At 34.8% G+C, this 14,478-nt stretch overlaps 1 protein-coding gene across 1 annotated transcript in view; it reads right to left on the reverse strand.

Annotated features, from left to right (window-relative positions):
• The window catches only part of LOC150077963 (uncharacterized), a 288,588-nt gene that overhangs the window by 9,689 nt on the left and 264,421 nt on the right, over positions 1 to 14,478 (reverse strand). Inside the window, exon 7 of the mRNA XM_090384876.1 lies at positions 10,841 to 11,075. Coding sequence (XP_090241002.1) covers positions 10,841 to 11,075 — 235 coding nt within the window. The remainder of the gene's footprint in view (positions 1 to 10,840; positions 11,076 to 14,478) is intronic.

Raw genomic sequence — 14,478 nt, forward strand, 5'->3', positions numbered from 1 at the left:
AAACCCTTAGCCATAATTATGAGAGCTTCCTTGGACTCAGGGGAGGTACCCATGGACTGGAAATGTGCAAATGTGACCCCAATTCACAAAGGAGGATCAAAGGCTGACACAAGTAATTATAGACCTGTGAGCTTAACTTCTGTTCCAGGAAAATTAATGGAGTCACTGGTTAAAGAAGCACTGCAGGATCATTTAGACAAGACTTCAGTTATAGCTCAGACACAGCATGGTTTTGTTAAGGGGAAGTCTTGCCTGACCAACTTGATTGGATACTATGATGCAGTCACAAAAGAACTGGATGCAGGGAATAACTTTGATATTATATACTTGGATCTTAGAAAGGCTTTTGATACTGTTGCACATGGAAGACTGCTGCACAAATTGGAGCAGTGTGGCATTGGAGGCAAATTGCTGCTATGGATAAAGGGGTGGTTGAGGGGGAGAAGACAGAGAGTGGTAATCAATGGACACTGCTCATCGTGGACTAATGTTATTAGTGGAGTCCCTCAGGGTTCAGTATTGGGTCCTTTATTGTTTTCTGTATTTATAAATGATATTGATGATGGTATATCAAGCTTAATGTCCAAGTTTGCAGATGATACAAAGGTTGGCAGGGTTGTCAAGGACACTACTGACACTATGCTGCTGCAACAGGATCTGGAAAGGTTGAGCAGATGGGCTGAGAGGTGGCAAATGAAGTTTAACATTGACAAATGTAAAGTACTACACATGGGAAACAGCAACCCCAGAGCAACGTATCAACTCTGTGGTACTACACTGACAGTGGTAGAGAATGAAAGGGACTTGGGGGTGGTTGTGCAGGCAGATATGAAGTTCTCTGAGCAATGCAGACGGGCTGCAAGAGTAGCTCATGGAGTATTGTCAATGATATACAGGAATTTTTCCAGCAGGGATAAGGAGGTGATTATTCCATTGTATAAGGCAATGGTCAGGCCACACCTAGAGTACTGTATACAGGTCTGGAGGCCTCATTTCAAGAAGGATGTAGAGCTGCTGGAGCGAGTACAGAGAAGGGCAACAAGATTAGTGAATGGAACAATGGGGTGCTCTTACGAAGAAAGGCTTAAGTTTTGCAAATTACAGTGTCTGGAGACTAGGCACCAGCGAGGTGATCTGATAGAGGTGTATAAAGCCTTGAATGGTTTAAGCATGCTCAATGCTGATGGGATTCTTCCTCTAGCTCAGAAAAATCACCTGAGAGGGCATAAATTCAAATTGAGGAAAGACAGATGTAGGATAGACGTGCGGAAATTTGCCTTTAGCCAGCGGGTGGTTGGTTGGTGGAACAGACTCCCATCCCTTGTGGTGGAGGTTGATAGCCTAAATAAGTTTAAGGCTCAGCTGGACAGGTATTTTGAACGAACAGAGGGGTGAAGTGGAAGTGGGTTTTTTTTTTTTTTTTTGGCTGATGCTGCATAAGCTTGCTTTCTTGCATCAAATGCCTCTACTAATGCTAATGCTAATGCTGTTAGTGATTCCATTGCATTCAAAGGTGGAAATATAGAGGGACAGAAGTTGCAACCAATAGTTTTGGCAAGAGACCAGAAGGCTCAACTACCACTTGGACATGAAGCAAATTTTCTACTCTTAGCTTGTTTCAAACCGAGTTTGGATCGAAGCAAATTTTCTACTCTTAGCTTGTTTCAAACTGCGTTTGGATCGATTAATAAGTCTTTCACAGATGTGAAAGTTTTATTGCAGGTAGGAAATGAAACTGGAGCTTTGGATACAAGCCAACTTCAATATGCTATATTTTTACTTTGAACAGCCTTGGCATATTTATTGGAAAACCAAAGTTTAGATAACGGTAGAGGGTTTTAAAGGATTTCATTCCTAAAAGAATAATTTCATCGATATGATTTTAGCAACCATCAGGATCAGAAGATTTAAAACAGTATTCCAAGGAGGAATAGAGGAATATTTATTACCTGGAATTATTATTTGATACTGGATCGATGAGCTGTGAGTTAGATATGCTTTCTTGTTAAAATATTTTAACTGATACTAAATGCCATCAGACTAAGGCATTCACATCACAGGATTCTTCATATGGATGAAGAGCCTGGTTCAGTGGATGCTGTCCATTATTTCCAGACTGTTAAAGTGGGCATTATATGTACACAATTAGTGTTGGTTATCCTCTAGGTAGCTCAGATCACAACTGTGCGATGTTCTATCTCACTGGAGCCTCTGTTCCATGACCATTCCCAGTTGTTGTGTAATTTAGCATTACAAGAATGCAAAATGAGATGATCATGACTTCTATTCCCCTTTTCCTTGGTTGGATCTGATTCCAATAAATCTGGTTAGATCTGATCAAAATACATGCTGAGGCTGAATTAATGAAATCATTCTTGTAAGGATGAAAATTCCACATTTTGACCTAAGCTCTTGTCCTTTATCTAAACCATGGTTTTTCAAAAAATGTGCAATGGCTGTTCATGATAAAAGCAATATATCGCAATTGGCTTGTATCCAAATCTTGATTCATTTTCTGCTTACCCTAAAGCCTGTAGCATTTGTAAACAAGCTATTAAATAAATCCAAACTTTATTTTTAAGAGGCTACTATGTTTTATGATATTAATCAAACTTTGTGATCTCTCTCTCACTGACTGCTTCTAATTGACTCACAGCTATTGTTATTTAAACTGTATGTCATATGAATTTGGAAAGAAAGTAGTTTGTTTTTATTTTATTTAGAAATGATACTAGAAATTGTCCTCAGGCTCACTGTGTGGTCATTTCTCCATTGAGAGCTTGGCAAACTTTCCTCAGATTTCTGAGATTAGTTGAATACAATATCGTATTAACGTAATTGCCACTATGATGGTATTATTTATTTTTTTCAACTTAAGCCTTTGAATGTGATTAAGTTTCTGAAGTTACATATATGCTATAATTGTCATAGTGGCAATACTACTTCACCACTCCATTGGAACATTGGCTAATCTTTCTACAGTAGTAGTGGATGATCAGTGTGCTTCACTACCACCAGTGAGGCAATATAGTATTATATTTCAAAATTTGGCAGTGGTTTAGTCCCAACATTTTCAGATTTATAATATTATTATTTGCCTTTGTATTTCCAAAATAATGTAAGATATACAGTACAGGAGGAAAATACAGTTGCCAAACAAACATTTAAATTTTTTGATATGACTATCCTGTACAACTTCTGATTTAATGATGTTAGTGCACAATAATGCATTTCTTGCCTATCACAAGTCAAAACTCTTTTTTTTTTTCTGATAGATGTAGTCTGTTTCACTTTCCTTTCTCAGCATTCTACACCTTTCCACAAAACTGTGGTGAGAGAATGCCAGCCAATAAACAATTTAATTTTCAATCAGCTAATTGCAGTTACCTGCCTTTGTTATTAAGACTGCCTTCAGACTTCCATTTGTTCAGCCCTCTGAAAAAACACCTTTCAGGAAAGCATTTTACCATGGATGAGGAAGTTCATTAAGCAGTGCGATGTTGGTTACTGCGTGTGGGCACAGACTTCTTCAGTACTGGTATTGATAAACTGATCCATTGTTGGGACAAGTGCATCAATAAAACTGGAGATTTTTGTGGAGAAGTAGTGCATGTTCACTTATTTATTTGTGTGTAATTTCAACTTCGTATTATTAAACATCATCGAGAGAAAAAAAAAATGTGTTACCTTACTTTTCGGAAACCCCTTGTATATATATATTTGAGGAATAAACAAGGGGTTACCTTTTATTCAGTCAGTAGGATTTCTTCTTAACCAACTCTTCTTATGCGAATGAATTATAAATGATAAAATGATATAAATGATAAAATTATAAAGTAATACTGAAATAATTTAAAACTCATAATGTGTTCCTCACTGTCAACACATGGGTAGTCTAACATCCCAGGATCATAGTGGTGAACCCCAACCTGACCCCAGAAATATCAAACCCCAAAGCAATCTTTAGTGATGGAAGACATTTTGTCATGAATGCGAATTTAAATTATGAGTGAAATACTATCAAAATACGATAAAAATACTATAAAAATAATGAATTAAAATCCACTAAAATTTCCTCCCTTAAGTGGCCCAAAACTTTGACAAGTGTCATGTTCACAGGGTAGGAATGAAACCAACGAAATTTGTGTGTGTCCAGAATCTTATAAATAGGAGATTAGTCTTTGGTATGCATGCGTTCGAATGACCACGAATCAGAAGTAAGAAATGGACGACAAATGTTAAGCAAGTTTCTTTGTAATTTCATTTCTAAAGTTTCTGCAATCAATAACTTAGTATAATTATGTTGAATATTTAAAATTTTGGTTTCATTAAAGTGGAATCACAAGGATTGTGATTCCACTTACATTGGATCTACCAGATGTATTTTAAACCTCTAGGGTTAAGCAACATGAAGCATCAGTCCGTGCATTACGTGCGAATGCTTTGAAACTAGCATTCCATGCGATAAATGAAAACCACACATTCCTGTTTAATGAAGCCAAAATTTTACACAAATTTCGTTAGCTTCATTCCTACCCTGTGGACATGATACTTGTCAAAGTTTTGGTCCACTTAAGGGAGGGAAATTTTAGTGGATTTTAATTCATCACTTTTATCGTATTTTAATAGTATTTCACTGGTATTTTAATTCGCATTCATGACAAAATGTCTTCCATCACTAAAGATTACTTGGGGGTTTGATATTTCTGGGGTCAGGTTAGGGTTCACCACTACAATCCTGGGATGTCAGACTACCCGTGTGTTGATAGCGAGGAACACATTATGAGTGTTTTAAATTATTTTAATATTATTTTAACGTATGATTTATAATTTATTCGCATAAGGAGAGTTGGTTAAGAAGAAATCCTACTGACTGAATAAAAGGTAACTCCTTGTTTATTCCTCAAATATTAATAGAATGTAGGAAGAATTGAGCATTTGTAAGCTCTCATTTATTTAGTCTTTATATATATATATATATATATATATATATATATATATATATATATATATATATTCTTTTTTTTTTTTTTAATTTATTTCACATAATACAAGAAGGTTCTCAATTACAATGTGTGAAGATAAATAGCAAAACAGGTTATTGGTTATTTCATATTTTTATAGGAATGTACAAATATTTGCTGATGATGATGTACAGGGTAATTTAATTTACAGTAACTATTTTTGGTTAAATATGGGTAATTTGGACCCTCAAATTTGTTATTTCACATTGTCTTCACTCAAAAATCATTCCGATTATTTCAGAATAACTTATAGCTCTTTCCAAGGTAATTTTTTGCCAAACTATAAAATATTTGATAACTCCATACAGAACAGGGTGACAATTTTGTTGTTGTAGGTTTGATTTTTTTTTTTTTATGTCATATCAGCAACTTCCTCAGGCCATGATGTGCCAAGTCAGGTGAAAGCGTATTAAAGTTACCAATATTTTGTACATGACTTTGCACAACTGTTGGTATTTTATGGCATATTGGCAACTTTGGTCACAATGCACCAAGTCAAGGTGAAAATGTAGTAAAGTGCCAATGTCTTGTGAATGATTTTATACAACTGCCAGCAGGGACAGATTAAAAATAAAAAGCAATAAAATTGAATAGGATAAAAAAGGAAAGATAAAAATGATAAAACTAAGGGTTTCATTCACTGGGATTTATCAGGAATTACAAGGTCTCATCAGTGAATAATAATAATAATAAAGAATTTCAATAATCCCTAACACTGCCACAGGCCTGGATTGAAGAGCAAACGAACTTCAGCTTTTTATATAATATCTTTATTGCAATCAGTAAATAGTTACATGGATGTCTGATGCAATACCCATAACAGCGACAATGCTAGGGGTTTAACATAAAAAGGTTTTTCATTTGCCTATCCTGGAAGAAACTGATAAACACTATTCAGCAAATCTCATGTTGGACTTACAAGTAATCCTAAAGGCTTTTTTTTTCTCTCTTTATTATCAACTATCTGTAGAAGGATAATAGAAATTTACCTCAATATGATACATAGAATACTTACCTCAATATAATACAATACGGAAGTGTTCTACATATAATATTGAGGTAAATTTCTCCTATCCTTCTACAAATATTGATATCAACATAGAACGTATTGAGCACCATAGCTATGTTATATACTATCAAATTATCAACTATCTTATGTCTATTAATTAAATAATAAGACAGTCTAAGGTTACTCTTAATCAAATGAACCCTGATAGCATTTACCAGCATTTGTACTTTAATTGCCACTTTTCAGACTAACTAAATAACAAATCTAGAGGGATAAAGTCACATTAAGGAAAGAAAATAACATATCATCAACCTTTTTGACTTAAGGTGTCATTTTGCATTTTTTATTTTTATATATTAATAAACAATTTTTATTTATAATGGTAAGCAAAATTAAAAACAAGATGCATTTTCTCCAAATTTTTCTACTGTTTATTTATTATTTAGACATTATTTCTTAGTGTAATTTCCCTAGCTATAAAAATCTTTTGGTTGTAGCTAGCACCACTCAGCTTCATGCTATCATCTGTTTGAAATTGATACCTAGCCAGATAACTTTAAAAAGTTTTATGTTTTCATGAAACTGAAAAGGAAGTTGCAAGGTGAAAAAATGCAGACTGTAGTGTGGTTGTATTTGTGGTCACAATTGCCATGTAACAAAATGACATCCTTGGTCTAATATCACTTGTTTGATGGCATATTGAGGATCACCTCAGAGTATATTTGAATATCAAACCAATGTGGCTCTTTTACCTCAGCATGCAAAATGGCATAATAATGGACTATGCTTGACAGAGAACAGTAAGGTCTTCCCACGGGTTTCAAAAATCTGTGAACTATTTTTTGGTGTTGGTGATGATATGCTTTTGCTGTATTATCATGTAACTTGTTTGCCAGTGCACATCTAGTGCCACCAGACTGAGTCCCTGGTCATCATTAAGACACTTGGATTTTAAGTATTTTTTCCATGATAACATGACTTATTTCAGTAATGATTTTGGATACTACACTACAAACTAGAAAGTATGGGAAAATAGCATGGCATGCAGCAGAAATACATCACCACGGTTGAAAACACTCAAGATTTTTAATGGGGTAGGCAGAAACAGGAAGTTAACATTTTGTTTTCGATTTTATAATAATTGATTATAAAATTGAAAACAAAAGTTAAAAAAAAAAAAAAAAGAAGAGAAAGAAATAACAGTGGAGGGATTCAAACTGATGTTATCAACACTAAAGCTCAAGTCATGCTGCCATTTGGTCTCTCTCTCTCTCTCCCCATCCCTCACCCACATCTTTGGCTTTTCACTTTTCAATTATTGAAAGTCCATAATGGATTATCAGCTCAATATGCTCATCACTACTCTGAATTGGCGCCTCCGTAGCCAGGTGGGCAGGAGCAGAAGTGCATAGCACATGCTTCTTGATTAGACCGGGGTTCGAGCCCATGACCACCAAATACGGAAGATGCCGAAAAGCCAGGGAATGACCACCGCATATCCCCGGAGCAATATGGCCTTAGTTGCTAATGCTCCTAAAAACCAAATAACAACAACTACTCTGAACCAGTAGTATTTGTTCTGAGTTATTATGAGGTAGGTTTTCTATTCATCACTATCCAATTGTAGCACATAATTTATCTTCAGGTACCAGAAATTTTTTTACTTGACTTGCCAACTGTAAAATTATTTGGGTACAAAATTACTAATCTGGGTATTACATGTAAACTGTTATTATAAATTTTAATATATTTTCTGGTTTAGTTTATTGTTAGCTTGAGAGAGGTGAAAGAGATTCTTGCTCTGCTTCTATTAGAATGAGCAGAAGCCTGAAAAACAAGATGCATGATATTTCAGAGACTGCTGGGAGCCATTGCGGTACAAGTAAACACATGGGTTGTGTTAGGGTAGCTAAGAATAGAAACAGGTGCAGGTATACTTGCGTGTACACCAATGCTAGGAGTTTAGTAAATAAATTTGATGAATTTGAGGTATTGCTCAAAACATCAAAGGCAGATATTGTTGGGATATCAGAGACGTGGTGTCACACAGATATAAGGGATGCAGAACTGGAATTTGGGGAGTACAACGTCTACAGAAAGGATAGACAGGATAGGAAGGGGGGAGGGGTTATGCTATTAGTTAAGAAACACATAAAAACCAAGGAAGTGAAGCCAGTCGACATCGCTGGACAGTGCAGTGTTGAGTCAGTTTGGTGTGACATAAGCATTGGGAGATCAAAATTGAGAGTAGGAGTGTGCTATAGGCCTAATGACTCTGATGAGTATAATAAGAAACTGTACAGGGAAATAGAGTGGGCCAGTAAATCAGAAAGTCTTATAATGGGAGATTTTAATTTCCCAGATATTGACTGGAATTTGGGGGCTGGCTACTCACACACTAGCAGGGCTTTTGTGGATTTATTGGATGATTGTTTTCTACATCAGCATGTTCGGCAGGCAACTAGAGGGAGTAATATTCTTGATTTGATTATCAGCAGTGATTCTTCATGCATTAAGAATCTGCAGATAAATGAACCACTAGGTGGCAGTGATCACAGTGTGCTGAAGTGGGATTTACTCAAAGAGGTAACTACCATTAGGGATAAAGGGAAGGGTTATTGCTTCCGTAAAGGCGACTACGATGGACTGAGACAGTATTTAAATTCTATACAGTGGGACCAACTGATGATGTTACCAACAGCAAATTCAAAATGGGAAGCATTCAAAGAACTTATCTTGGAAGCTACTAGGCTTTACATACTCATGGAGTATTGTCAATGATATACAGGAATTTTTCCAGCAGGGATAAGGAGGTGATTATTCCCTTGTATAAGGCAATGGTCAGGCCACACCTAGAGTACTGTATACAGGTCTGGAGGCCTCATTTCAAGAAGGATGTAGAGCTGCTGGAACGAGTACAGAGAAGGGCAACAAGTTTAGTGAATGGAACAAAGGGGTGCTCTTACGAAGAAAGGCTAAGTTTTGCAAATTACAGTGTCTGGAGACTAGGCACCAGCGAGGTGATCTGATAGAGGTGTATAAAGCCTTGAATGGTTTGAGCATGCTCAATGCTGATGGGATTCTTCCTCTAGCTCAGAATAATCACCTGAGAGGGCATAAATTCAAATTGAGGAAAGACAGATGTAGGATAGACGTGCGGAAATTTGCCTTTAGCCAGTGGGTGGTTGGTTGGTGGAACAGACTTCCATCCCTTGTCGTGGAGGTTGATAGCCTAAATAAGTTTAAGGCTCAGCTGGACAGGTATTTTGAACGAACAGAGGGGTGAAGTGGAAGTGGGGTTTTTTTTTTTTTTTTTTGGCTGATGCTGCATAAACTTGCTTTCTTGCATCAAATGCCTCTACTAATGCTAATGCTAATGAGAGGGAAAAAAGTTTTCAGGCTTTCTGGGAATTGCTAAAATAAGCATGCTAAAATAAAATTAAAACTGTAGAATTCAGCTTAGAAAAGTAAAAATTATTTGAAAACACCTGTCTTTATAATTTTGAACTTTGTATGCAAAATAAGTATAAATACCTAATTTAACTACCTAAACAAACGGAATTCAAAGATTAAGCATTGATTAAGAGAATACCTCACTATACAAGCTATATTATAATAATATGGCTTATATAAGCTATATTATAGTGTCTTGTCCTATGGCTGTTGCTTGCAATTTGAAGAGATAGGTGGAACTTCTGTAGGATGGCATTCAGTAGTCTTAGGTGGGATTTTATTTTTTTGCCTCAGGTGTCGAATTCCCCATTATAAGGCAATCTGATTTATGGGTGCATTCTTTTTATCTGTACAGCTCATTATACTCAACATGGTGCTTGGGCTTATAACTGTTATGGTTTTCTTTCTTTTCGCCAGTGATTGTCACACAAAACTGACTCAATTACACTAGCCACCCAGGTCAGCCAAGTGCCTTATATTCTATGTAGCTTTTGATACTGTTCCACATGAACAGAACTTGTAATCCATACCTTGCTTTCGAGGTTACTGGATGTTTAAATAGAAGCAGCACAAGAATCAATTTCATTTCACTTCTGTTTGTGGCAGTTGGTTAAATTAGTAGTCTGTTTATCCCATCCCCATTCCTTTAGCCATAATTATAGGAACATTCTTGGGTTTGGGTTGGAGGGGGAGGTCCCTACAGATAGGAGATGTGAAAATATCTTCTCTGTTGACAAAGCTGGATCGAAAGATGAAGCAAGTAATTACAGACAGATAAGCTTGACTTATGTTCCAGGGAAAATAATGGAGCTGATGGTTAGAGAAGTAATGCAGGATCATCTTGATAGGAATGCAGTTATATGGTGTTGTGGAAGTTTCTTTGTATTTTTTGCCACTACTACTAAATGGATAGAATAAACTAAATATTGATGACATCCTTACTCTTTCTTGGGTAATATATATCATCCAAAGGAGACACAAATTTAAACTGGGAAAGGATGGTTGCCGGATATATGTACAAGAATTTACTTTTAGCCAAAGTAATTGATTGGTAATTAAGGTTTAACAAATGTTCATCTAGTGTTATGGAAGTGAGTAGTTTGAATAAAATTAAGGAAGGATTAGATAGATTATTAGAGGAGATGAACAGATGATGTGGGTAGATTTTTTTTTTTTTTTAAATTTGGCTGGTGCTGTATAAGCTTACTTCCTCGCATAATTTGTCAGGTTGCTACTAATATTAATAGTAATTACACTGGTTCTGAAAATAGATTACTGAAATCTTTTTCTCTCCCTACCCAGTAACTTAAGGTAAAAATATGACATGTTTAAAAGTATTTCCCTTTTTGCTTACCAGCTCCAACATCTTCTGCTACATGAAATCCAGAACTTCTATGGCTACTTCCAACCACTCTTTCCTCACTTCTCATATTAATTACTTTGGATAATGTGGCAGTGCATTTGAGCCTCATCTCATCCTCTTCATCAAAATGCTTCTGTTCAACCTTGAACTGCAATCCAAGGGTACTGGTTTCTAAACCATCAGGATGTCGTTTATTAAGGTATTTTATTAATTGATTGGAGGAAGCCTGAAATTTGGAAATAACAGTTATTAATTAACATTTCCTATTAAAGTCAAACAAAAAGTTCCAAATATCAATACGGCCTTTATACAGTAAACTCCATAAAATTCAGCACTTGATAATCCACAATTCTTTAAAATCTGGCACATTTTACAAAAAAAAAAAAAAAAAAAAAGAAAGAAAGAAAATTAGCATTTTACAATCTGGAAATATTAAGAGGACAATCCTGCTGCCTTTATAAGATACTTACAAGACTATCATGTTTTTTAATCTGTTTTTGTGGCCAATGGGATTTAAACTGCTCAGATAATGTAATGATCTTAATTCTCACAGCACAGCAAACTTGCCTTCAAAACGAGTTTCCCTGGAATCGCACTATTTTTAAACAGATTGGCCTCTCCAAAAGGTTACTTGGCCATTTGTTTTTAAAAAATGAGACTATGATAGCCTGCTTCAGGAGTATCTGGTCCCTCATTAGATAACATGTAGTCTCTAGTAACAACACACAGACAAAACATTTGTAGAGATGTTCAATGTGAGCTGCTATACAGTTTCAAAATTAGTATTGAAATTTGTAATAAAGCTAAAAGCTGTATGCTGAAAGTATTACAATAACAAAGACAAGTTTATTCTGTTGCTAGAATCAAGACTTATCTATTTAAATCCTGCTGGTGGCAAATACTGATTATTCAAGGGAAAAATAATCCTACAAGCATCTTATGAAATGCAAATGAAAAGAAAAGATAATTATTTTAAATATTTACAGATGCAAATAAGTTCAATTGTTTGTGCTTGATAGTTACTGAAATATGATCTTTAATACTGCTCAACCACTAGTTGTACCTCTTTACAAACCAGCACACAACCAGAACAAATTGAATTTTAAAGCCTAAAATCTGGGATTTAAAAAAAAAAACAGGGGCAGTGAGAACAACTTGTCTGTGTTTAGGTAATATGCACTCTAAAAATGAAACAGAAGTATTTATAAAAGACAGAAGACATGGCTTAATATGTTGCAGAGAGGTATACCTAGTGGTTGAGCAGTTTTAACAGACTGAAATAAAATAAATCATGAACCAAAGACTTAATCATATTTTATTGAACTTTTATTCTGCCCTGTGTTTAGGTAATATGCACTCTAAAAATGAAACAGAAGTATTTATAAAAGACAGAAGACATGGCTTAATATGTTGCAGAGAGGTATACCTAGTGGTTGAGCAGTTTTAACAGACTGAAATAAAATAAATCATGAACCAAAGACTTAATCATATTTTATTGAACTTTTATTCTGCCCTAATCATATCATGAGCAACAAAAACCTTTACATGTTAAATTTACATAACATAACATTACTAGATTTTTTATATTAAAACAGTTTCAGCCACCTGATCAATGAAAATTGACAGGATGAAGTGGCATTCTAAATACTTACGTGGTGTGTATTACATGAAAATAAGTTCTCTAAGAAAATATAAATAGTTTTTAGGAAGAAAGTTGGTGGATTTAAATTATAGAATTTTTTAAATGAATTATAGATTTCTCTGAAATATATTTTGAGAACTCAATATTAGTGTGTGGCAGAGATGAGATGTGGCCAATTATAATAATTCTGAATAATGATTCATGAATTTCCAAAAATATTTTTCCAACATTTCCATTATGCGCTGAAATAGCACACAAAAAACTACATAATTTTCAATTTCTGATGATGATTTCAACTCTTAAAATGCAAACTTCGGTAAAAACAATGACCACTGACTGTAACAAGATCTCTTAAGAGATCATGATTCCTCTCTTTCCCCTCTTCTAAAATGCAATTTTTTACAAAGAAAACTGAATAATAATACATTTGTCCATTTTAAACTCCACATATCTGGTAATTCATACGAATTTATGGAATGAGTATGGATACCCTGAATTTGTGGCAAGTTAAACTGCAAGCACTTAAGAGAACAAATTTTTCTTCAATGTGTAAGTTAAGCATTTTGATTAATCTACTACTCTGATTACCTGCAATTTCTCTGATCATGCAATTTTTGGAACATTTAATTTTTAGTAATTGCTTATTGAATATGCCAAGCACACTATACATAATTGGAAGCATGCTTCATTTAATGATGATTCAAAAAATTTTATAATTAATTTTCAGCAGTTTTACTACTGCTGTTGTTGTTATTTGTTGTTATTTGGTTTTTAGGAGCATTAGCAACTAAGGCCATATTGCTCCAGGATATGCGGTGGTCATTCCCTGACCTTTCCGCATCCTCCGTATTTGGTGGTGACGGGTTCGAACCCCGGTCTAATCAAGAAGCATGTGCTATGCACTGCTGCTCCTTCCCACCTGGCTACGGAGGCGCCTGCTTTACTACTGCAAGGAAAAAAAAAAAAAAAAAAAAATGGGACAAACTGATTTAACACTTGATCAGTTGCTTTAATGCTCAATCAATTGCTTGGAATAAACTTAAGAAGACATAACATGTTTTCTTATGACATGTTATGTCTTAAGAAAAGAGACAAGGCGTTTTTCATGTATGTGACAAGAAAGAAGAAAAGAATGAATCAGATCGGACCATTGCATAATGGGTGTGGAATAACCCAGATAATGCTGATGAACTGAACAAGATTTTCTATCTATCTTTAGAGATTGAAGACTCTTCACAGTGAGGAGAGGCCATTACAAGTGAAGTTCAGCAACATGAAATTTGCAATGTTGAAATCAAAGAACATTACTACAAAGGCACATGTCGTTATGTCTCCAAGACTATTAAGGAAGAAATACACTATTATCACCTCACATGTAAACATGTCAAACATCAAATTGTGAGAGCTATATTTCCTGTTTAGTTGTACTGGTTGGAGACACACTGTCATGGGTGCCGGCAGGCTATTTTTCAAGGTATTCTCATTTGGGAATAAAGTTTTTGCTCAACAAATTTTCGAATATATGCAATATCTTAATTAAGTCAAGTTAAATTAAGAAAAGAATTGATAGAAATAAAGATTTTATGAACACAACTATATCAAAATTCACAGAGAAGCCGAAAAGATAGCAATTTTTATTTAAAGATAATGACGAAAATTAATGGACTCTAATTTTGTTTTGCAAGAGTTATTTTAATTTTGTTCTTGTTTTGATAAATTATTTGAATATTTTAGTTTTCTTTTCTTTTTTTTTTTAGAATTTGTATTGTTTTATTGTTTCAAAAAATTAAAGAAAATATTAAAAATTGTGTATTACTTTGAAATCCAAAGGTGGTGCACTTGCACCACCTTGCACCCATGCACACTGTTGTTATTCGCTGTATTCACAAGATAAGTGATATTGTAGGCAGACTCACATTTTCAGGAGTTCACAATTTTCTGTTTGAACAGAAATTTCGTTAGGTGTGACAGCATGAGCAGAGAAGCA

The sequence above is a fragment of the Mastigoproctus giganteus genome, chromosome 11 (assembly GCF_048544385.1).
Source record: "Mastigoproctus giganteus isolate SK-2022 chromosome 11, ASM4854438v1, whole genome shotgun sequence".
In the NCBI taxonomy this organism is placed as follows: domain Eukaryota; kingdom Metazoa; phylum Arthropoda; class Arachnida; order Uropygi; family Thelyphonidae; genus Mastigoproctus; species Mastigoproctus giganteus.